Source organism: Bos mutus, chromosome 3, assembly GCF_027580195.1.
Source record: "Bos mutus isolate GX-2022 chromosome 3, NWIPB_WYAK_1.1, whole genome shotgun sequence".
Taxonomy (NCBI): Eukaryota; Metazoa; Chordata; class Mammalia; order Artiodactyla; family Bovidae; genus Bos; species Bos mutus.
Window position 1 is genome coordinate 20,640,816 of NC_091619.1, and position 24,139 is coordinate 20,664,954.

Here is a 24,139-nt window from a genome sequence, read left to right on the forward strand (position 1 = left end):
GGGCAGCGGCGGCGGCGGCGGCGGCGGCGGGGGTGGTGTGGGTGGGGGCGGGGGCGGGATGCGCTCCCCGGCCCCTCTAGCCCCGTGGAGGTACAACTCGAAGGTGTGGGGAAGCCGCGACAAACGGGAACTGAAATGCGCGGGACACCCCCCGGCCTCACTTCCGGAGAGGAGAGTAGTGTACGGGAAGGGGCGGGATCTGGAGGCGAGACCTGGTTCTTGGCCCGCCCCTATTCGTGAGCTGGGCACTGCGCGACACCACTGTGACGTCACTGCGCTGGCACCCCCGCCCCGCTAGTCTCAGACGTAGAAACCTTGGTGCTGTGGGACGTCGCGACTTGTGACGTCAGGAGTGCGCCTGAAGTCTTCACCCCCAGCCTGGAATCCCGGAAAGGCAACATCGGGGACCGGACACTTTTTCTTCTGAGACCACCTGAAGTGCTGAGCCCAGCCCGGGTCCCGGACCCGCGTGGTCCTGACCCTGGTTCTCTCCTCATTGCTTTCTCGCTCCCCGCGCCACCGTCTGGGCCCCGGAATGCCCGGGGTCTCCGCCCGGCGCCTCTCTCATGAAGAGAGGAGACAGCTAGCGGTGAACCTCACCCGGGTCGTGAAGCTCTACCGTTCCATCCTGGACGCCTACATCATCGTGAGGCCACAGGGATGTGGGTGGGGTGCTCCTGCTTGTGTGATTGGCTACCTAGCCACGACTAGGGGAGAATCTGGAGAGTTAGCGTCTGATCTTTTTTTCTAATAGTTTTTTTTCAGTCTTTTGTCTGTACAAGAAAGGGTTAAAGCTGGGGCAAAACCCCCGATTCTTTTTTTTTCCTGATGACCTAAATATTAATATTTCTAGCATGTGGGTTGTTTTTCTAATCTCCTCGTGTCCAGAGTAATAAAGCGCATGGGCATTTGAGCCACGCTGCTGCGGCAATGTTGAACTATCCCAGCAACATGTGAGGTGTTTTCAAGAACACACATGTTCGTTCATTCAGGTTTTGAATAAATTCCTGTTTTGCCATGTAACGGACAATTCTAACTTTGAAGTTAACAGAATCGGACTAGAATCCAGCCTTCCCTATCCTGTTAACATTAGGCATAAAAATTCCTCCTAGCCCCAGATCCTCAGCTGTAAAATGGATCCCATTTTGAAGGATCATTGAGAAGAATAAATGAGATGATGTATAAATGCCACCAGCATCCACGGAATTATTCATTTCCCAAACCCAGAAGCCATCCTTGATTCAGCTCTTTTCTGATTCAGCTCTTTCAACAAGTCTGTTGATTCAACAGAATTCACCAAATTCACCCATATGCCTCCATTGACACTGCTACCACCCTAGGTCAAGCCAACATCATCTCTCTTCTGGACTACTTCCTAACTGATTTCTGTATTTGCTTCTTCCCTTCCATACCCATTTCTTCACAAAACAGACTGTTCTAAAAATGTAAATCTGATCGTGACATTTCTTGCTTCCTAGGTACTCTGAGATTTCACAGGTGGCGCTAGGGGTAAAGAATTCGTCTGCCAATGCAGGAGACCCAAGAGATGTGGGTTCAATTCCTGGGTTGACAAGATCCCCTGGAGTAGGAAATGGCAACCCACTCCAGTATTCTTGCCTGGATCCTAATTATAGTTACCATTACCTATAAAACCCTACAAGCTCCCTTTTAAACCTGATCACATTTCATTCTCTCCCACATTCACTATACTGCATATACACTGGCTTGATCAGGGCCTTTGCACTTACTGATCTTCCTGGAATGTTTTTCCTCAACAGAAAGGCAATTGAGTAGGGTGGTTAAGGGCAAAACTCTAGGGTTGAATTGGTTTCATATTCTAGCTGTACTACTTACTAGCTTCTTGACTTGGACAGATTAATGAAATGCATTAACATATATAAAATGTTACAGACAGTATCTGGCATATTATTCTGTATTTGCTACTACCTGAATTTTTAAAAGTTGAGATAGAATTGACATGTAACATTTTAGTTTCAGGCGTGTAATGTAATGATTCCTATTTGTATATATTATGAAATAATTGTTCAGTAGCTAAGTTGTGTCTGACTCTATGTGACCCCATGGACTGCAACACACCCAGGCTTCCCTGTCCACCACTGTCTCCCAGAGTTTGTTCAAATTCATGTCCATTAAATGAATTCATGTCCACTGCATCAGTGATGCTATCTAACCATCTCTTGCATCAGTTAATATCCATCGCTGTACATAGTTAATTTTTTTCTTACGATGAGAACTTTTAAGATCTACTGTCAGCAACTTTCAGACATAGAATATAGTAGTATTTACAACAGTCACCATATTATACATCTCCATGACGTTTACATTGTAACTGGAGGTTTGTACTTTTTGACCCTCCTCACCTATTTTACTTACCTCCGCCCCTGCCTCTGGGCAACCAAGGCATGCAGTGTTTCACATGTACTGTATTACTCTAAGAGTACACTCTCAAACTCTCCATTATGTTACTGTCTCATTAGTGTTTTATTGTCTATGTGGCTCTTGATGTTACTTGAAATAATTTCTTTAAATGTTAACTCTGCAAGAGCAGCGATCTTGTCTGTTTGTTTTGTTGTTTGTATCCCCTGAGCTTAGGATAGAACTTGATGCCTAAGCAAAGCTCCAGAATTTGTGTTGAACAAATAAATGAATAAAAATACATTCTGGCAGGGAATCCCTGGTGGTCCAGTGGTTAGGACTTGGCGTTTTCACTGCAGAGAGCCCAGGTTCAGCCCCTGGTCAGGGACCTAGGATCCCACATGTCACATGTGATGACCAAAAATAAAAACAAACATTTTGGCATATATAATGTCTGGCGTCTGTGGTGTCTGGCACATGTAACAGTAGGTTACTAGATGGTAACATACTGATAGTGTGTGTTAGTCACTGCTGTGTTAAGGAGGCAGGTGCAAAGCCACCACACATGCCCTTAAGTTCAGCTGAGTGGCGGACACACATATAAACAAGGGGGACTTTGCTAGAAGGAGAAGTGTGTCCAGAATGCAATTTGGGCTCAGGAAGGAGGGGAAGGCTAGAGCAGACTTCAGAGAAGTGACTCCAATGAGGAGAGGTTCCTGCTAGTTGCAGCTGGTGGCCATGTGTTGTGTGGGTAGGGAAGAATGGGAGGGGAAGTAGCCTGTTGATTGCTTCTCCCTTTTCCCTGCAGGAATTTTTCACAGACAACCTGTGGGGCACACTCCCTTGCTCATGGCAGGAAGCACTGGATGGACTGAACCCGCCACAGCTGGCCACGCTGCTGCTGGGGATGCCCAGAGAAGGGGAAGTGGCCAGGTATGGGCAAGAGGGACCCTGTGCTGGGGGACTCGGAGCTGAGCCCTGCAGGGAGCCATTGCTCAGTCTCACAGGGGCTTCCTGGGTTGTAAGCTGGCACACTCAGGATGCAATGGGACTATTCACTGGGGGCCTGGGCGGGCTATCTCAGGTACAGGTCGGTGTGGCCACTCACCCTGCTGGCCCTGAAGTCCACAGCCTATGCCCTGGCCTTTACCCGGACGCCTGGGTTTCAGACCCCCTCAGAGTTCCTGGAGAATCCCAGCCAGAGTTCCCGACTGACAGCTCCATTCCGGAAACATGTCAGGCCCAAGAAGCAGCATGAGATTCGGAGGCTGGGAGAGGTGAGGAGATGGCTGGGGTACAGGTAGTATCTGGGGGCCTTGGGGACTCCTTAAGCCTATGGATTACAAAGGTTTGGGCACCTTTTATCACCTATAGGACCAGAGGCCCTAGAAGGTCCCTTCCTTGGCAGGTATACTGTAAGCCTATCTTCATCCTTTTGCTGGGTTGATTGGTGGCTATAGTTGAATCACTGTCTTATTCTTGTTCTGATAATCTTCAGTCTGCTGATGGCATCACAGCAGGACTCTTGTTCTATGGGGACTGAATCACTGTCCTGAGAGGAGCAAAGATAGTAGCCTGAGCCGGGGTCAGCACACCCTATTTTGGTTTCCATGTCTCTTGTCTCTTCCATGGCACCCCCTACCCGTCTTCCTCTGCCATCCTCAGCTCCTCTCTGCTCTCCTTATGAGTGTTTGCCCTGGGAGCCAACAACCAATGGCCAGGGGGCCTTTGTTCCCTTTTCTTTCAGCTGGTGAAGAAGCTGAGTGACCTCACAGGCTGCACCCAGGTTGTGGATGTAGGCTCAGGCCAGGTGAGCCAGACCCATAATAGTCTGCTTTTTTGTGTTTTTTTTTGTCATGGGGATAGAACAACTAGAAGGCAGGTTGTCAGGCCCAGAAGGGCAAGTAATAAGGAATGCAGGAAGTAAGCTGGGCAGAATTTAAGTCTCTGGGGGCCTGGTACCCAGGTGTCCAAACCATAGACAGGGATGGGGACTATGTAGGGGACCCTGAACAGGGCTGTCTTTACCCCCCTTCTTTTGACTCCAGGGCCATCTCTCCCGCTTCATGTCGCTGGGGCTGGGGCTGATGGTAAAGAGCATTGAAGGGGATCAGAGACTGGTGGAGAGAGCCCAGCGCCTAGACCAGGAGCTCCTACAGACTCTGGAGAAAGAGGAGAAGAGGAACCCAAAGGTAGACCAGCTCTTCCTGCAGCCAGGACCACGAGACCAGGACTGACTTGGCTGAAACTAGGCACCAACGCTGAATTCTCTCTTAAATGTCTCAGCTCGAGACGGTGTGTCCCTGTTTCTGCTACCTCCTCACCAAAGCCTCATCTTAAAGGCACTTTCTAGTTAAAAAGTGCTTTCTACACCGATACATCCTCCTCATAGCCAGCTGTACAAAGTGGCCAATCAGGTATCAGCCTCATTACAAATGAGGAAGCTGGTACTCAGAGATGAAAAGATTTGCAGTTAGTAATGACAGACGCAGTATCTATCCCATTTCCTCTGCGCCAGTTGCTCTCCCACCTTCCTCCTTGGGAAGGAACTCAGGACAGATCCCTTCCTGTGGCCCGAGGTGGTGTATGGACAGGAAACAGGCCTCATATCTGCCTTTGTTCTGTCCTACCTCCACAGGTGGTCCAAACTGGCCCTCGTCACCCCCCACACCACGTGGTTAGGTGGGTGGACCCCACGACCCTGTGTGAGGAGCTCCTGCTTCCGCTGGAGACCTCACCTCAGAGCAGGGCCCGCCTGCTGCTGACGGGCCTCCACGCCTGTGGGGATCTGAGTGTTGCCTTGCTGAGGCACTTCTGCTGCTGCCCTGAGGTGGTGGCCCTGGCTTCAGTGGGCTGCTGCTACATGAAGCTGAGTGACCCTGGTGGTTACCCACTGAGTCAGTGGGTGGCTGGGCTGCCCGGCTATGAACTGCCCTACAGGCTTCGGGAGGGGGCCTGCCATGCCCTGGAGGAGTATGCTGAGCGGCTACAGAAAGCAGGCCCCAGCCTCCGAACCCACTGCTACCGCGCGGCACTGGAGACCGTCATCCGGTGTGCCCAGCCTGAGCTCCGGCGGCCAGGCGTGCAGGGGATTCCCAGGGTCCACGAGCTCAAGATCGAAGAGTGAGGCTGGGGGACGGGGCGGGGGGGTAAGATGGGGGGCATCACCTACTTGGGGTATGATTCCCCTCCCACCCTGACTTGTTAGCGTGTCCTAAAGAAAATCTAGATGTGCTGGGTTGGGGGAGGGGGTAGTGACTGAGTTCTGAGACAGCTTCAAATGTTCTTTAAAAGGCAGTTGTCACTCTTTTATCAAATTTTTGAAATGATAAAAATATGGCTAAATAATTGGACATGTGTGCATGCTAAGTCACCTCGTGTCTGACTTTTTGCAACGCTATGGACTGTAGCCCCCAGGCTCCTCTGTCCATGGGATTCTCCAGGCAAGAATACTGGAGTGGGTTGCCATGCCATCCTCCAGGGGATCTTCCTGACTCAGGGATCGAACCCCACATCTCTTAGTCTCCTGCATTGGCAGGCGGTTCTTTACCATTAGCACCACCTGGGAAGCCCAAATAATTGGTTTGTCTAAAAATAAATTTTTGGATTGATTTGCTATTGAATGGACAGTTCACGGCCAGAAAACTCTTTAAATAAAAATGCATCTTAAGGGACTTCTTTGGTGTTCCAGTGGCACTCCCAATGCAGGGGCCCCAGGTTCGACCCCTGGTCAGGAAACTAGATCCCACATGGCACAACCAAGACCCAGCACAGCCAAATAAATATATATATATTTTAAATGCATCTTAAGCTAGAAAAGCAGAGCTGGAATTGAATTAGAAACAGACAGTTTGAATGGAGAAGTGACTTTCTAAGCTGAGTACTGTCTATGACTGACCCAACAGATATGTGCAGCGGGGGCTACAGCGGGTGGGGCTGGACCCCCACCTGCCACTGAATGTGGCTGCCCTTCGAGCTCACCAGGCCCAGGAGAACCGTGTGGTGGCCTTCTTCAGCCTGGCCCTGCTGCTGGCCCCACTGGTGGAGACGCTGATTCTACTGGACCGGCTGCTCTACCTTCAGGAGCAGGGTGAGGGGGGCCACACCAGGGACCCAGGGCTAGAGGGGCTAGAGCTCTAGGGGTCTCCTTCAGGTCCCCGCCCCTACACCTGCTGGGACTTGGCCCATCACCATGGTGATTCTAGGACCAGTAGCTGTTTCAGCATCAGACAGGGGTTGGGGGGTTGCTGTTAATGCAAATTCCTGCTGAATCTGGATGCCTGTCACCATAGGATAGGTGAAACATCCCTGAGGCGCATCTTAAGCCAGCATCCCTACAGTGTGTTGAGGCTTGCCTCCTCCCAAGTCAGCATCTCGGGCACTCATGTTCTGGTAAAAGCGGGGTTTCCTTAGATCCCCTTGGGCCTCTCCTATGCGGAGAGGAGCTATGCCTACAGGTCAGGCAGGAAGTGGGTACGAGTTTGTTTCATTTCTCTCCTGAGTAGCCTTGCCTTTCTCACAGGCTTCCACGCTGAGCTCCTACCCATCTTCAGTCCCGAACTCTCTCCAAGAAACCTGGTTCTGGTGGCCACCAAAGGGCCTCTGGGTGAGGCCTTCTCTCTTCTGGAGACTGAAGACAACTGACGCAGCCAGAGGAAGGGCGCATCTCAGACCCCATCTGAAACTGCCAGGCACCACGCTGGGAGGCAGTCTTTGCCTCCTCAGCCAGAGAACCAGCATCCTGCATCCTCCCTGGCATCTGGGTTCCCTACAAACCAGCGTCATACTCTTTCTCTCCCTGTATATGTTATATAATATTATGCAGTTTATTTTCAATTTATTAAAAAATTGAAATCTTTACTCGTCTACCATTTCTATTAGGTATAAAGGACAGACCAGCATCCTCCCTACTGAATCCTGCTGAGGTTCTAATTTAGGTCTCATACTCCCAGTCCCCGAAGTCTTCCTAACAGGCAGTGCCCTGTTATTCAGAGGTCTCTGTGAGGGGAAGCTCTCTCCCTTCGACCTCCATCTGAGAAATCTGCAGGCCCTGCCCTGTGGGAGGACCCCCTTAAGATTGTTAACTTCCATCCAGGTTTTGTCATAACATCAGGACAGATGCTCCCTCCCTCAGCCCCTGAAACAGGGGTCAGGGTGCAAGTCTTACCAGAAGACAGAGGACCCAAGGCTCTTTATTAGTGTCTGAAGAAGAGGTGGCCGCAACCTTCAAGGCTAAGACGAGGAGAGAAGTGGCTCCCCCAGACTCAATACCAATAGACTTTCTTGTGTCTCCGAGTCTCCTGGATCCCCATCGCCTCCATCACTTCCTCCTCCAATGTCTTTAGACGAGGCACATAGGTTTTTTCTAGAGCATCTTCCACTGATGTGTCTTTGGGGCCATCTATTGAACCAGAGGAAGGAAGACGGGTGGGAGGGCTTCTTAACATCTCTTACTCCCACTCCCACTTTTGTTCCTGCCCCTCACCCAGCCTCACCAATCCATGTTTCAGGGACGATGCCATCAGCTCTGGGAACATCAGGTTTTGGGATGATCCTTCCTGATCTTGTGGACACTCGTACTCGCTCTCCTGCCTCGGTGAATCTCCACTCCACTTCAGTGGGTTTCCTAGTAGAAAGAAGAAGTGAGACCTCCAGGGAGCAGGTCTCCCTGCTATCTTCCAGCCCCAAAGTCACCATCTTATTTCTCTGCTACCCCTGGATTGGGGCTTCCTACAGGAGGACATGTCCATGAGATGGCCCCTCTCAATATCCAGCACATCCAACCCACCATTCCCTTTGGATAAATATGGTCAACAACCTTCCAACAGAAGGCAGGAAACCCTCTGACCAGAGCCCTTTAGGCTTGCCTGTCCATAGGATCCACAAGTTTGACTTGGTTGTGGAGCAAGGGTGCTTCGCTGGGGACCATGGTTCCCCGGAAATCCACAGTCTTGCCAACATAGCGGTAATGCTGTCCAAAAGAAGGGGGGAGGGTGGCTATCAGAAACCAAGGGGTGTGAAGGCGGCTTGTCTACTGCAACTCAGAGCATTCAGTCCATGCTGAACAGTGAAAGGTTCGGAGGTTCAGCTGTCGCACCATCCCCTCAGCCAGCCTCCTTCCTCCCTGTGCCGCTCTTCATAGACAGGGACGGATGGCACAGGCTTCCTGAGCATCACCACCCTCACTCTTTACTTACTGTATTCAGTCCCTCGACAACCACCCAGTTTCGCTGCCGGATAACTTGAACCACTTTGCCTTGCTTCCCGGCATCCTTGCCTTCTAGGATCTCTACCTGTGGGAAGATAGCGAGGGTCAGGGAGGGCGATCCTTGCCCGGGAGCACTCCACCACCCAACCTGTCTGAAACTCTCACCCTGTCCCCACAGAACAGATGCCAGTCTTCCTCAGGGATGGGTTCCACAGCCACCCGGCGCCGCCTGGTCCCTGGAGGGTTCTTCTTCTTATCTGCCAAGGAGCCTGGGCGGCTCATCCCATAGCGGTAGTTGGGAGGCAGGGTGACCTTAGATGCCAAGGCCAGCAGAGCAGAGAGCCGCATGGCTGGAGGATGTGAGAAGTCCCCTGGCCAGCAAAAGACCCAGAAATCTTCCTAGTCAGCTCTGAGGTAGACAGAAACAAGAGGGCAAAGAAACAAGAGAAGAAACATCTTTTTAAGCACCTACTCCATGGCTCAATGGACTCCATCCTACTGAATCCTCATAAGATACTATCTTCACTGTTACAGATGATGATATAGACTCAGATAATTTAAGTGACTTGTCAACGGTCATAATGTTACTATGTGGGAGAATCAGCATTCAAACCCACAGACACCTGACTTCAAAGTCCAAAAAAGTTCATTGAGGCCAGGACCATGTTATCTAGATCCATCCTGAATCTAGATTCTTTACCCCTGAACCACCTGGGAAACCCTTGGCAAGTATTAAGTACTCAATAAAAAATCTTTCAATAAATACACCAACAGCAAGATGTAAAGAAAACACTGGCATAAGTCCGAAAACCAGGCAATTATAGGTTAAGACAAACAGGCGGCAGAGATAAAAACTGGGATTAAGATGTCCCCATGTGCATGCACAGTTGCTCAGTCATGTCCAAACTCTTTGCAACCCCATAGCCTGCTGGACTCCCCTGGGCCTATAAGACTTCCAATTCCTAATCTCAATCAGGAAACAATCACTTCCCCCTGAGATAGTTTCTTTTCTAAAGGAAAAAGATCCAGAGCAAGACTGTCGGATTACAGAGACCTACAATTCCAAACTAAGTATGTACTCTAAGCTTCCCAGTTCTTGAAGGAAAATGGACTAACCCAACGGGCACGTGCTACCTTCCAGTGGCCATGCTAAGTGCGTTCCTGTGTCATCTCATTTAACCCCAAGGATAACTGACGAAGGAGGTACCATTAACCTTGCTCCATAGTAAAAATGAAGCCTAATTCAAAGAACAATTAAAGTTCACTATGATGACATTAAAAGCTCTGGACTGGGTAGTCAGAGGACCTGAGATCTAGTCTCTGCTCCACCATCAACTCATTCTGTGACCCTTGTCTTCTGAGCTCAGTTCCATTATCCATAAAATTTTACAGAGCTGTTTCTGTCATTCAAGTTATTTCTAAGATTTTAACAAAGCAAGACAGAATCATGTGGATAGTACTATCCTTTCGGGGTAAATTTAAAAATACATATTCTGTCATAGGCATAAATATCTACCAGAAGGAAACAGGGACCAACTAAAGTACTTGTTTTGGGGAAGACGAAGTTTGGGAGGGCTGTTCCTTGCCATAACTTTTGCGTTTTCTAACTACATACATTTAAAAATATATACCAACTGGTTTATCTGAATACTGAGATATTGGGTCATTTTTCTTCTCTATACTTCTCAATATGGTAAACAAAAGACCTAGTACTATTTTTAATTAATGCTGGATGAAGATATGGCCACAGGACTGGAAAAGGTCAGTTTTCATTCCAATCCCAAAGAAAGGCAATGCCAAAGAATGCTCAAACTACCGCACAACTGCACTCATCTCACACGCTAGTAAAGTAACGCTCAAAATTCTCCAAGCCAGGCTTCAGCAATACGTGAACCATGAACTTCCAGGTGTTCAAGATGGTTTTAGAAGAGGCAAAGGAACCAGAGACCAAATTGCCAACATTCGTTGGATCACTGAAAAAGCAAGAGAGTTCCAGAAAAACATCTATTTCTGCTTTATTGACTATGCCAAAGCCTTTGACTGTGTGGATCACAATCAACTGTGGAAAATTCTGAAAGAGATGGGAATACCAGACCACCTGATCTGCCTCTTGAGAAACCTGTATGCAGGTCAGGAAGCAACAGTTAGAACTGGACATGGAACAACAGACTGGTTCCAAATAGGGAAAGGAGTACGTCAAGGCTGTATATTGTCACCCTGCTTATTTAACTTCTATGCAGAGTACATCATGAGAAACGCTGGGCTGGATGAAGCACAAGCTGGAATCAAGCTTGCTGGGAGAAATATCAATAACCTCAGTATGCAGATGACACCACCCTTATTGCAGAAAGTGAAGAACTAAAGAGCCTCTTGATGAAAGTGAAAAGAGGAGAGTGAAAAAGTTGGCTTAAAGCTCAACATTCAGAAAACGAAGATCATGGTATCCGGTCCCATCACTTCATGGCAATTAGATGGGGAAACAGTGGAAACAGTGGCTGACTTTATTTTGGGGGGCTCCAAAATCACTGCAGATGGTGATTGTAGCCATGAAATGAAAAGACGCTTACTCCTTGGAAGGCAAGTTATGACCAACCTAGACAGCATATTAAAAAGCAGAGACATTACTTTGTCAACAAAAGTCTGTCTAATCAAGGCTATGGTTTTTCCAGTGGTCATGGAAAAACTCTCATGGATGTGAGAGTTGCACTATAAAGGAAGCTGAGTGCAGAAGAATTGATGCTTTTGAACTGTGGTGTTGGAGAAGACTCTTGAGAGTGAGTCCCTTGGACTGCAAGGAGATCCAACCAGTACATCCTAAAGGAAATCAGTCCTGGGTGTTCATTGGAAGGACTGATGTTGAAGCTGAAACTCCAATATTTTGGCCAACTGATGCGAAGAGCTGACTCATTTGAAAAGACCCTGGTGTTGGGAAAGATTGAAGGCAGGAGGAGAAGGGGACGACAGAGGATGAGACGGTTAGATGGCATAACCAACTTGATGGACATGAGTTTGAGTAAACTCCAAGAGTTGGTGATGGACAGGGAGGCCTGGTGTGCCTGGTGTTCATGGCATCGCAAAGAGTTGGACACGACTGAGCGACTGAACTGAAGTTTAGGGCCTCAGTGTTCCTTCATTCAGAATTTAAAAATGCTTAGGGAGCACTACTATGGGACAGATCTACGGTTAGGAACCTTACTATTCCCGGCATTTGATCATCACACTGCTGTTTGGGGGGAGGTTGACAAGAGATGAGGAAACCAAGGCCCGGAGAGCTGGTGACTTGCCCTAGTTCATACAGCTTGATAGTAGCAGCACGAATCTCAAGACCTGAGTCTCCTGCGTTGATTGCCATAAGACGTCCCTTAACCTCAGCCATTCTAGATCTGAAGCTCAGACAGGCGATCCCAGAAGCTCTCCCGCCTTAGATCTTTCTCTTCTTTCTCTACCAGCCCTGGAGAGGCTGGTGACCTTCCGCAGTGGGGCTTCCATTGCACGCTCTAGGGGAACTGTTGTGTAGGTAGTGATCCCTCAGGCCCCGGCTCCAAAGGCTGCTTCCACCGCCAGTCCCATCCTAGGTGCGGGTAATGATCAGCCCCCAGCGGTCTTCAGTACCCAGCCGCTCCGAACTTCCGATGCTTGGAGACCCCAGACGAAGCAATTGAGCCATGCCGGGGCAAAGGACCTTACCGTCCCCACCTCCCCGACCAACCCAGAGATCCCGAAATCTCTGGTTCACGATATTCTCACCTCAGCTTCCCGCTGATCCGCTGGCCTCCGCGGGTCCCATAGGCACGTGGGACCCAGGCCCCGCCCAATCCCATCACCCAGATTTCTGGGAAATGTAGTCTAATTGTACAAGGGACGCTCAACAACGAATCTAGCCTCTCTGCATGCTGGGAGTTGTAGTCCGCCGCTACGAAGCAAGAGGGAAGCAGGAAATCTGACCGGGTAGGAAATCGAGGAAGCTTTAGAGCACCGTGAAGCACGTCGGGAGTTGAAGGCAAAGTCGGATAGGCTGCGGTGCCAGGGACATTCCTGCGCGTGCTCTACGTGAAGGCCGCTGGGAATTGTAGTTACCAGGGACCATGGCTCCATTTTCTACGTGATTGCGGCTTCTTCAAAGCAGAGGGCCTTCCCTTTTAGTGAGACCACAGTCAGTACTCTCCCCGCCCGCCCTTCTCTGCTGGAGGGGGCCAAGGCAGATGACCAAAGTGTCACAGCTTTCTAAAAGGATGAAACCTGGCCTTTCGGTTCCAGTGGATGAACTAGTCACAAAATGTCAGACTGGAAGAAACCTCAGAGAGGATGAAATCCAACAATTCCACTTAATTCGGGAGTATTGAGAGGATTCCATGCTATGGACCGCCTCACCCTTCAACAGTTATCGGTAGCAGGCATCCCTAGCTTTGCCCTTGAGCCTCCAAGTTGTTTCTACAACAGACTCAACCCTCTCTTTCTTGGCCATTGTGAACCTACTTCTTGTGCAAACTTAAAAAGAACTTTCCCAGGTGCTTAGGGGGAAGCTATGTTAAACTGGCTGGGCAGAACCAGAGTACTAGGTGCAGTATTCTGTGACTTCGCCCTCATGTGGAAATTTCGTTGTTGTTCAGCGTCTGTCATGTATGACTCTGCGACCCCCATGGACTGTAGCACGCCAGGATCCTCTATCCTCCACTTTCTCCCAGAGTTTGCTCAAACACACGTTCATTGAGTCAGTGATGCTACCTGACCATCTCATACTCTGCAGTGCCCTTCTCCTTTTGCCTTCAATCTTTCCCAGCATCAGGGTCTTTTCCAATGAATATTCAGGGTTGATGATTGACTGGTTTGATCTCCAGACTCTTAAGAGTGAAATTCTATGTGGAATTGTAGGTATTTCAACAGACTGAGAATGGAGGAAGCTGGCACACCTTACCTGAATCTGAGAAGTGAATTTGGAAATCATTTGTAGTCTCTTTTCCCACTCCCCTGCACCATCAGTTAACCAACACACCTCCAAAGAATCAGTCAAAATCCAATGTAGTAATCAATGGGTTTTATTTTCCTAGAACTGAAATCATCTACGGTTTTCAGAGCTAAACTTCCAAAGCTACAGTCAGCAATTTTTCATCAGAGCCCAAGGGAGAGGGGCAAGGGTGAAAGAGACAAGAAACCGAAGAGGCAAATAGACCACTAGAAAGAGGTTGGGAGAGGGCGATGATTTCCCTCTGGCCTCTCAGTGGGTTACAAATCGGATCTGGTGACAACACTGAGTGGATCAGGTCGGGGGTATGTGGATGGAAATGACATCAGCAGGAACACCAAAGCTCCAACTACAACAAAAGTCATCAAGCCCCAAACAGAAGGGGAGCCTCCCAGTGCACCTCAGAAATGGGGGCAAGAGTGGGGGGCACACAAAGGGATGGGGGGGGTTCTTTAAAATTTTTTTTTGTAATTTTCTTTTATTAAAAACATTTCCTAAAAAATGTGTCTTTTCCTTTATGTCTGGGTGATGTGTGTGACTGTAGGCTGGCCTTGAGCACTGGGAGAAGAGGGAAAAGGGTAGCTAAGGGTCTCCCCAGGGCATCCCATCTCTGGCCTGAGATCTAAAGGGGGATGGATACTCCTCAACACTCCCACCCAAGCTGGGTGAAGTCAGCCCTTCAGATCTCAGGTCCTTGACCCAAAGAACCCAAATCTTTTGATAATAAACTGTAACTCCCATAACACCTGGGGTCTGCATTAAGTGAGACAATTGCGCACTGTCAATCATCAAGGATTTATGGAAGGGAGCGCCTCGCCCCCTCCTCGCCCCCCCCACCCCCTACCCCAGCTGTCCCACTTTCCCTGAATCCAGGCAGCTGGGATAATAGGTGTGGGAGGAAGGGACAGGAGCTCAGGGAGATGTCATTCTCTTACCCATCCCCCCATTTGAAGTTTGCCCCTCCCAGACCCCAGAAGCCCACCCTGCTATTCATTCTCCATCCCCTCCATTCATAGCCCTGATCCCAGCCAACCTAGACGTCTAGAATGCCCGGGGAAGGGGGCGAGGGGTGTCAGGAGATGGAAATAGCCGGTCCAGGCCCTAACAAGTACACTGGGAAACAACTCCAGGCAGGGAGGGACACAATGGCGTCATCTCATCCCACAGAGCAGAAGACACGGACCTGACTCAGGTCACAGGTGTGTGGGGACACGGAGGTGAGGGCCACGTGGCCTGCCCCATCGGGGTCAATCTCCAGGGTCTGAGCTCAGAAGGGGGGAGAGTGGGAAAAGGAGAATGGGTTGGGGTGGGGAAGGGGTTCCCAGTTTGGAGGCCATGGCCAGTTTCCCCAGTAGCACCCAGACAGCAGCAGGAACGGGGCAGGGGCTCCTCTTGAAACATTGGTGGCTACAGGCTGCGGGGGAGGGTTGGAGGGGAGAAGGGTTAATGGTGTGGCCTTGGCCTGGCCAGGCCCCAGCCAGCGCCGTTCTCCTGGGAGAGCCCCCCTGCCTCCCGAGAGGCTGACTGCTGCAGGCCCTCCTCCTCCTCTCAGCAGAGGGCCCAGCCCTCCCAGCCCAACTGCCAAGGGGCAGGGGGCTCACTCACCTCTCGTGATCTCTCAGGCCCGGGGCCTCGGCGTCTTCCTTGGCAGCCTCTTCCTCTTCTTCCTCCTCTTCTTCCTCCTGAGGAGGCCCCCGGCCAGAGCCGGGCTCAGACGGGGTACTGTTCTTCTCCGCCTCCACTGGAAGGGGCCTCTCACCCTCCAAGGTGGCCCCCTCTTTCTCCTCCCCTTCAAGGTCTTCAGCTTCCTTGGGGCGTTTGGGGGAGTCCTGCGGCGGTTGGGCAGAGATAAGGCACGGCTGAGGCGGGACGGGGAGAACGCCCGCCTCCCCCTGCTTTCCCCAGAGGCTCCTTCCTGGGCAGACCAGCGCTCTTCCAGCCCTCTGCCAGCTCAGCTGTCTCCTGTGGCCCATCTTCTAAGGAGGGACCCCCCGCCAAGACTAGGGGTTGAGCCTCTCAGACTGGACACTCCCTAAAAAAGTAGTAACTTCTCTCCTCAAGACTAGGAGCCCTGCTTCTGGGAGCCCAGGCAGGGGGCAGTTACCTCCAGTAGGTCCCCCGCTCTCCTCTTCAGCGCTCCCTTCTCATTCTTCTCCTTGGTTGGCTCGTCAATGACTAGCTTCCCTTCCTCATCACTGCTTCCCTCGGCATTCCCCTTCTTGTCGCCATCACCCTCAGTGGCTTCGGGCTCCGGTTCGGGCTCTTCCACACAGCTCTTTTTCTGGGAGGACTGTGGTGGAGACAGTGGAGGCTGAGTGGCACCAGCAGCTGCCACGCAGGGCCCCCTCCCCAGATCCCTCCCTCGGCCACTCACTCCTTCCTTTGCCCGCCTCTCCCCCGCCCCCACCCAGGTGCCCAGTCTCACAAGTGATTTGAGACCCACCTCTGTCGGATTAGCCCCGGGGTAAACCCACTGGCCGGGCAGGCAGGGCTCTGTGCAGGAGGGGGGAGGGCTGGAGCAGGAGGCAAAACCTCGGGTCAACTTCTCCCAAAGGGAGCTGGGACCCTTTCCCCGCCAACCCCCGCCCCCCACCCTCCCGCCTCATCCTGCCCGGCTCACGAGCACCTCCTCCTGGAAGCCTTTGTGGAAAGAGTTGAGGCCACATCTTCTATTCACTCTGGGCCCGCCAAAGGCCTGCCCCCACTTACCGCCTCAGTCCTGTTCTTGCCCCTCCCAGGCGCTGTCTAACAAGTGGCCCCTCACCACAGCTACATCGCACACCCAGAGCCCCATGCCCTCTTGCAGGAAGCCCCCCACCCCTCACCCCATGAGTTCCTACTCTGAAAGCCCTGGTGTTGGTTTCTGAGCCCCACCCTGTTCATGAAGACTAAGCGCCACAGGTGGGCCCTGTGTGATCACACCTATGGCCACACCTGCTTTCCAAAGTGTGGGGGGGGGGTGGTCTCTGGGGGCGGCCGGCAGCTCACCTGGTAGCCAGAAGCCTTGACGGTGGGGTTGTTCTCGATCTCCCACAGCCCCTCGCTGAACCCTTTCCTCTTGTTGGGCTTGCCAAACTTCTCCTTGGACTCTTCGTAAGGGAAGAGGTCTTTGGGGCCCAGGAATGCCCTGGTGAGAGATGGGAGACTGTGCTCTCGAGCCCCTCACTGCATCTGAGCTGCGCAGCCCCACAGGCGAGGGGTGCTGGCACCACCGCTCTTCCCCCCAGCCGGCCCTCCCTCCCACTTCTGCTCCCTCACTCACGTCTCGTGGGTCCCGAAAAAAAAGACTTGGTATTTGTTGGCTGTTGATTTCACGGCAGCCTCCGGCATCTCGTCAATCTGAGAGCAAAATGAGGAAAGGGAGCATGAGCTGGAGCCCTAAGGTCATGAACTGGAGGCCAGAGGACAGGTGCTGTGGGGCTGACCTCTAAGGCACACACGTGGAAAATCAGACTGAGAGGGACCCAGCAGTTCACCAAGGGGGTTTCTAAACCATTTTTAGCAGTAGGACTTTGTTCAAAGGAAGTCAGACACAAAAGCCCAGCAGAAATCCTCCCTCTCCTTCACAAACCAAACAGCATCCCTAAACAGATCCCGTCCACAAGGCTCCATGTCTCCGCCATCACCCTGGCGGGTCCACCCACTGCCACGCCTCTTGCCCGGACTGAAACCACAGCCTCCGTTCTTGCTTCACTACAACCCATTCTCCAAGCTGCCACCAGGGGGAGCCTTTCCAAGTGCGGGTCTGAGCATTCTTTCTCCCTGCTAGTGGCTTTTCAGGATTCTAGGGACCACCCATTCACCATTATCCATAATGTCAAGGTCTGAATTCCAGTGCTGCCACTAATATTTGTATGACCTTGGGCAACTTACAGAACCTCAGTTTCCTCATCTGTAAAATGGAGAGTGTCACAGTCCAAGGGTTGTAAGGCTTAAATGACCATAACGTGGTCCGTCCCACATAAATGTTCGCTATTGTCGTCTTCTCCCAGTACACTGTCCTTCTGCGCTCTGCTCCAGCCACACTGATCTCAGTCTTCTATACTCACTAACTCCTGATCAGCCTTCCGACCTCAGGCCCATCATCACTTCCTCCAGAAAGCTTCCCCACCTCTCCCAATCTGATCGGCTTCCCAGATAAAACTCTCAGCACGTCTCCTTCACAGTGCTTTTTACAATTCCAATATTAATGTCTATGTTGACTATACCTTCCCCAAGATCAGAGAAGTCTGTTTATATGTCCAGCACACTGCCTAGCACACAGTGGGTACACAATAGTCACTAGATGACTATGAAACAGACTGCTCTGACTGAAAGTGAAGAGGTGAGGCCAAGGGGCTGCCTATTTAGTATTACCCAGCAGTAGCAGCTCCCCCAAAGAATTTTGGGGAACTCTTTTTGAAAGTCACGTGACATACACTCTCATTTTACAGACAAGGAAACTGAAGCTCAGAAAAGTGATTTTCCCAAAATGACAGGACAAGTTAGAGAGGGCCAGATGTCAGAAACAGCTCCTGACTTGATTCTCTGCCTCAAATGTCCCTAGCGGGTGAGGGATGCTGTGATGGAGAAGGCGCAGAGGTCTGAGGCCAGGGAAATAGTGAGATGCAGTGGCCTACACAGCTTCTCCCGGATCAGGCCCTAGAAGCCCAGGCCAAGCTGAGTTAGGGGAGAACTACAACTCCCAGCAACACTTGCAGCAGCCCCAGCGGCCTGGCTTCCCGCCGGACAGAGGCCAGGTGGCCATGTTGACTGGGGCCCCAGGCGCAGATAGGAAAGAGAGACAGGCCAAAGCAGTGATTAAACACACACACAGAGTAGAACAGTGTGTCTGACTAGGGACCTGGGAGACAGGGAGGCTGGAAATAAACTGACACACACCCAGGAGAGGGGGTGGAACCTGGGCAAGAATCTGAGGGGCATCTTGCTCCAGACATGGAGTCTTCAGGCTCCTGAGCACCTCCCCCCTTGCCCTGTGGCCTCTGGGGACAGAGGTCCAGCCCCTCCTCCCCAGGAAGGCCCAGCACAAACTATGCCCTCCCCACCACCCAGAGACACGGGTGTGAGAGCAGGGGGTGGAAAGGCATGCTGTCCCCCCACCCCAGCTCAATCCCCATCGCCATGACAACCCAACCCCGCCCCCAGGGCCACTCAGCAACCAGGAATGTGACTGCTCCTCCCCCCCCCCTCCCCAGGCCCTCTCTCCAGATTAGGGAGGAGGGGACACTAACTGACACCCCACCCCCAAGCCTGGAGTCTGGCACCTGGGTCCCTGGCTGTGCCTGAAACCCCAGCCAGGGCTGAGGGCCAGGCCCTGCTCAGGAAGCCAGAGCTGGGGTGTGGGCGGAGGAGGAGCCGCCTCCACCAGGACACCTGGGTCCTGTTGCCAGCTAGTTCCCCACCCTCCTCTCAGAGGGGGTAACGAAAAATAAAATGAGAGGCTCCAGGGCTCAGAAATCCCAGGAGACAGGCAGGCATAAGACAATAATAGCAGAAGCCCTTTCCTAGGCCTCTTTCGGTGGATCTTTGTGCATCAGGAAAGAGAACTGGGGGTGGGGGGTGGGGGAGTATCTAAGGGTCCCAGTTAGGAACTCATCTGGGCTCCATGTTTTCAGTGCCACACTTGAGCCAGGCAGTAACAGGCTTGTAGGAAATGTGATGCAAGGGGAGAAACTGAGGCCCAGGAAAGGGGCTAGGGTGAGCAAAGGAGTCAGAAACAGGAAACACGCTCGAGGTGCTCTCAAGGAGCTGAGACCAGGCAAGCGGCGCTCCGACCTTTAGTCTCCTTCCCGTGGGAAACAAACTCAAAGAGAGAGGTGGCTCAACACTGTGATGGGATCCAGGAGGCCACCAGCTGCCCAGCCTCAGGGGCGGGGAAGAAACAAAAGAATGGATGGGAATTAAAAATAGAACGAGACACACCAGATATACCCACCCTGCTGACTTCTAGCAAAATAAAGGGTGGGTCGAGAGGAAAGAGGGAGGCCAAGGACCTGGGCAGATGGGCATCTACCCCCAAAAGGGTAATGCCACCCCCACCCCATCTGACCTTGAGAGTAGGCACCTGTGGGGGAAGGGCCAGGAGAGCAAGTGCTTTTCACTTAATGGAATTCCCAATCCCTCACCCCAAAAAGGGGAGACATTCCTTCTTCAGTGGATCCTTCATCCTTCAAGCCACAAAGGAAATGTCTTATCTTGCATTTGGAAGTGAAAGGCGGTTCTTCATCGACAACATAGAGGATATGAGGTCTCAGGGGAGGCCTGTGTCCCCAGTACAGACATGTGTCTCCCAGGCGGTGCCTTTATATCCAGACTGTGACTCAGAACAAGTGAGTCAAGGCTTAGTGAGTCAGGGTGGGGCCAGAGAAGTGCTGGAGACCCCCCACTGCACGTCCTCCACTGGCCAACAGGGGAGGGGGCTCTGCTCCTTCCCAGCCATTTTAGGAATCCTGGCAAGTTACTTCCCCCTGGCTGGGGCTCTTCCACTCCCACACCTGCCTACTGCCTTTGCCTGGCTCCTTCAGACAGGCCGGAGCATAGGAAATTCCATCCTGCCAGAGCCCATGGGACACCTTCTAAGGTCTGAAGTTCCCAGGTGAGGAGTGGTGAGAGAAAATTAAACACCTCTCCCCCAGCCTCATACCCAATCCAGGCCCAGGGGCGCCTGGCTCAGCACACCGGAAGGCAGCCCAGAAGGCTAAACCCACACTGACTGCCAGCCAGGGTTCTGACCACCACACCCAGGGCCCAGGCCTGACCTGACCCAGGAACCGGAAAATCTGGGGCAGGAGACAGTTGGGGCCAGGAAAGTGTGGCAAGCTGGAGAGGCAGAAAAGGTGGTGCCTGGGTGTGGGGGAGGGGCAGAGAGAGAAAAGATGGGTGAGGCCCTCGGGCTGTGCAGGTTTTCTGGGACTGTGAAACAGGAAGTGAAGAAAGGAGGAAGGAACAGAAGGGGAAAAATCCCTGAGTCTTGCAGGTTAATTGTTAAGTGCTTGGAGATCCCCCGGGGAAGTTAGGCAGAAGGAAGAGGAAAGGAAAAGATTAAGATGGAGTCACACTGTCCTTCCAGGCAGGTCTTGCCTACCACGTGGTCCCTCTGGCTGGACTCTGCAAACACTGGGCTGTTCCAGTCTCACCCAGAGTCAGTCACCCTCCCCAGAAGTAGGGCCTAAGGAAGAAAAGTCCACACATTTGCCTTCACCATGGCTGAGGGCTCTGGTTGCCTATTATATGGAACAGTTAGCAAGGCTCCTCCATTCCTCCTCCATCTCAGGAAGAGCCAGAGTCTCTTCAGACTCTGCCACTCTATAGACTAAGACAGCATCCAAGGGTGGTAAGGAGACCCCAATTTGTCTGCTCTTTTGGCATTCAAGCAGAATGTATTCGGAACATAACTACCTTGGGTGTACCACTCCCTCTAATTTTCATAATCAAGACCCAGAGCGCAGGCAAAGGGTGGGGTCCTATCTCTTTGGGATCCAGTCTGGTCCCCCTCCCCCAACTCTAACTTTATCTAAAGGGTCCAGCCCTCAACCGAGCAACAGACTGCCCCCTGTCCTAGAGGCCCGGGATGAAGAAGAAATAGACATTATTCCCAGCCCCAGTGCTGCCCTTACTCCAAGGCCACCAGAAACCCGAAGGTCTTCTTCATATGGGCCAGTATGCATCCATATGGGGCCCTCCCTTCTCTGCAGCCCTAAGGGGTCCTCTGCAACCCACATTCCAGCTGAGCCCCTTCCCCAGTCTCTGGGCTTTCTCCCACCCCCAGGAGGTAGGAGCAGTAGAGACCTCGGTTCAGTTCTTGCCCTGCCCACCAGGACCTTGGCATCTGAACCAAGAAGCCAGATGGATCAAAGGTGCAGGGTAAAGTACACGAGTGTCCACACACCACACACAGACATACACACACACAGCTGACCGTGGCTGCTTGCTCACACTGCCCCCAGCCGCCACCACCACCCAAGTCCCCTAGGAGGCCTTGGAAGTTGGGAGAGCCCTGCTTCACTCTAGACTTCACTCCCACTCCAGAGGCCAGACATCTAGAAGTTTCCAGGAACAAGGAGCTCAAGGCATATGGGATTAGGCACATTCCTGAGGAGAGGGTACAGAGTGAGGATCTCCTGGATTTTCTCAGGCTGGCCCCAAAGTTGGTCTGCACACTCTGAGCAGGACCCAGGGGGGCCTGGACCAACTTTCCTCAGGGCAGGGTCTGGCCCAGATGAAGACACAGACTCACGTGGAAAAGAGCAACCCACAGCCAATAACGCAGTTCTACACTTGGCCCCCTCGCCCAGAAGACTCCTTCCCTCTACTTCTCTCTGCCCTTGGATTTCACTCTATACTCGAGGGCCAAACCCAAAGGCCCTACACCATCTTTGAAATAAGTTGCCGGAGGCACTGTCCCTTGTGACACCCCAACCTCCTCCAACAACCTCTGGCAACCTCCCATACAGTTACTTCACCTGTCTCAGTTCTAGGGGAAACACGATGAATGCTCCAGGCTGGGCTTTTGGGCCCCACCCTCCCACCTGGCCAGGTGCTGGGCAGAGGTGGTGGTGGGGCGCCTCATATTGGCGGGCTGAATCAACCACATGGCAGACTGGACCGTTCTGGCGGGAGAGGCTTAAGAAATGGGGAGGAGAAGCAACTCGGGTTCCCTCCACCTCCACTTACAGGGAGGGCAGCCTGGACTGGACTTCTCAATCCAACAAGGGCCCTGCCACCCTCAGCCCCAAGTCTGAGTTGGCAGCACACGAAGCAGTATTTTTGTGGGGTTGAGGAGTGAAGGGTACTAGCGGGTGATTTCCAAACCAGGCAGATTCCCTCTTCTTCCGCCCCCACCTCCCAACAACGATTCCTCGACCCTCCCAGCTTCAGATCTCTTACGGATGCCCCAAACCAAAGTTTTGTAGAAGCGAACTCCGCCTCCGTTTATCTCTTTCTGGGCTGAGATCCTGCTTAACCATCTCATCTAGAAGAGGAGAGTTTGAACCAGGGGTAACAATCAGTGAAGAAACTGGGGGTCTCTAAGGGGGTCCCTGAGGGGGGTAGCAGTGGCGCTTGGGGGGTGGGAGGAGTTACACGACTGGCCCGTGCCCGTGTAGCGCGCCCGAAACCGCTGGGAGTATGGGGGCTGGGGGCGGAACTGAGCACGCGGAGCCGGGGGCCGGAAAGTGACCGGCGCTCTCGGTTCCCCACGCCGCGCACACGCCACTACGCGCGGACGCCGTGTGGCCAGGTGTTCGCCGCCGCCGCCGCCGCCCCACCACCCCGCCTCCACCATTATATAACCGGCGGGTGGGTTTGGAGTCGCTTGGCTAAGACTCGGGGACTCAGACGCCCCCCGCCCCCACTCCCAACCCCTCCGCGCGGAGCGCTCGTGCCCTCCCGGCTGTTATGCAACCCAAGCCTGGAGGTGGATAGGAGGCGGCGGGCCGCGCTGCTCACCCGGGCCGGCCAGTGTGGGTAGCCCTTCATCTTGGCGAACACCAGGTCCCCGCATTTGTACTCCTTCTGCCGGTTGGATCGCGACATGGCGGGGCTCCGGGCGCCCCGGGCTCCGCGCCGGGCCGGAAAGCGCGAGCCCAAGTTTGCGCGTGCGGCGGTAGCGGCGCCGCTCCGCTCCGGCCCTCGCGCGGCCCCCGCCTCGATGGTGGCCCCCGGCCCGGGCTCCGGCGCTGCCACGGCGACTCCGCCCGCGCGCCGCACGGACGGGGCGGGCGCGGATCTGGGGCAACGCTCCGGTACGATGGGTGCGCGCTTGTGCAGTTGTTTGTGTTTGAAATTCAATTGCTCCCTCCGCTGCGCGAGGCCTCTTCCTCCACCCCCCGCCCGGTCCCCACTCCTCCCTCCTCCTTTTCCCACTCCTCCTCCTCCTCCCCCCTCCGCGCTCCCTCCCGCGGCGGTTTGATGCGTGCAGCTTCTTGACGCCCTGTGCCTGCCACTGCCCGTCGCCCAACCTGGAGCCGCCTGGCGGCGCGCGGCGACACAGGCGTGAGGAGCCGATCGCCGAGCAAGCCGAGTAGGCTTTGTGTGCCCGCTGTCGGTGGGTGCCGGCCCGCCCGCGCGCCCGGGAGGAGCTGGCGCCCGGCTGGACGGAGCGGCCTGGCGCCCCTCCCCCGGACCCACGGGGCGCTCCCAACCGCGACTTCAGCGCAGCCAAGTGTCGAAGTTTAGGCGTCGTGCCTCTGCCCTCGGCTCCATCCCTATCGGTGAATGTTAGCTCCGTTCCCGGTGCGTGGCTGCGTGCTGGGCGCTGGGGCGAGGGCTAGGTACGGCGCCACTGAGCACACAGGTTCGGCCTGGGCCTCGACGTGCTTACAGTCAGCGGGGTGTTCCCTAAAATGCCGGGCATTGCGCCCTACGACGGCCTTTGTGGAATTTGTTAGCAAGGAGATTTCGGAGTGCTTGTGGCACAAAGTGGCCACGTTCTGTGTGCATTAGATAGAACTGTTCTTTATGTACTTTCTGGCAAAAGAGATCTGGGCTTCACCACCAGCTAAACCTGCAAAGATGAGCTCCGTTCTAGTGAGAATAGACAGTAGAATGCCAATAAATCCCAATCCCACTTCGATGTAGCATGAAGTCACTAC

At 53.0% G+C, this 24,139-nt stretch overlaps 3 protein-coding genes across 8 annotated transcripts; 1 reads left to right on the forward strand and 2 right to left on the reverse strand.

Annotated features, from left to right (window-relative positions):
• The first annotated feature begins 71 nt into the window (after window positions 1-71).
• Window positions 72-7,236, forward strand: METTL25B (methyltransferase like 25B). Of its 4 annotated transcripts, none has more exons than XM_005898746.2 (8): window positions 72-646; window positions 3,185-3,309; window positions 3,461-3,653; window positions 4,124-4,186; window positions 4,425-4,568; window positions 5,015-5,499; window positions 6,282-6,466; window positions 6,899-7,236. In XM_005898746.2, the coding sequence occupies exons 1-8, from the start codon at window positions 536-538 to the stop codon at window positions 7,018-7,020; spliced, it is 1,428 nt and encodes a 475-aa protein (XP_005898808.1). In that variant the 5' UTR covers window positions 72-535; the 3' UTR covers window positions 7,021-7,236. The 4 variants fall into 4 exon arrangements, with proteins under 4 accessions (XP_005898808.1, XP_070223465.1, XP_070223466.1 ...); XM_070367364.1 differs by having other exon boundaries at window positions 3,501-3,653; XM_070367365.1 differs by having other exon boundaries at window positions 3,546-3,653.
• A 314-nt stretch (window positions 7,237-7,550) lies between these two features.
• Window positions 7,551-8,932, reverse strand: MRPL24 (mitochondrial ribosomal protein L24). The gene is made up of 5 exons (XM_005898747.3): window positions 8,750-8,932; window positions 8,574-8,669; window positions 8,244-8,347; window positions 7,872-8,002; window positions 7,551-7,777 (listed from the first exon to the last, which is right to left on the reverse strand). The coding sequence occupies exons 1-5, from the start codon at window positions 8,930-8,932 to the stop codon at window positions 7,641-7,643; spliced, it is 651 nt and encodes a 216-aa protein (XP_005898809.1). The 3' UTR covers window positions 7,551-7,640.
• HDGF (heparin binding growth factor) lies at window positions 8,855-23,378 on the reverse strand. Of its 3 annotated transcripts, none has more exons than XM_070367366.1 (6): window positions 22,995-23,378; window positions 16,810-16,886; window positions 16,536-16,674; window positions 15,652-15,837; window positions 15,153-15,376; window positions 8,855-8,993 (listed from the first exon to the last, which is right to left on the reverse strand). In XM_070367366.1, exons 1-6 carry the CDS (start codon window positions 23,079-23,081, stop codon window positions 8,984-8,986), a joined length of 723 nt encoding a protein of 240 aa, XP_070223467.1. In that variant the 5' UTR covers window positions 23,082-23,378; the 3' UTR covers window positions 8,855-8,983. The 3 variants fall into 3 exon arrangements, with proteins under 3 accessions (XP_070223467.1, XP_070223469.1, XP_070223468.1); XM_070367368.1 differs by lacking the exon at window positions 22,995-23,378 and adding an exon at window positions 16,973-16,994; XM_070367367.1 differs by lacking the exon at window positions 8,855-8,993 and adding an exon at window positions 13,605-14,961 and having other exon boundaries at window positions 22,995-23,376.
• Window positions 23,379-24,139: the final 761 nt, after the last annotated feature.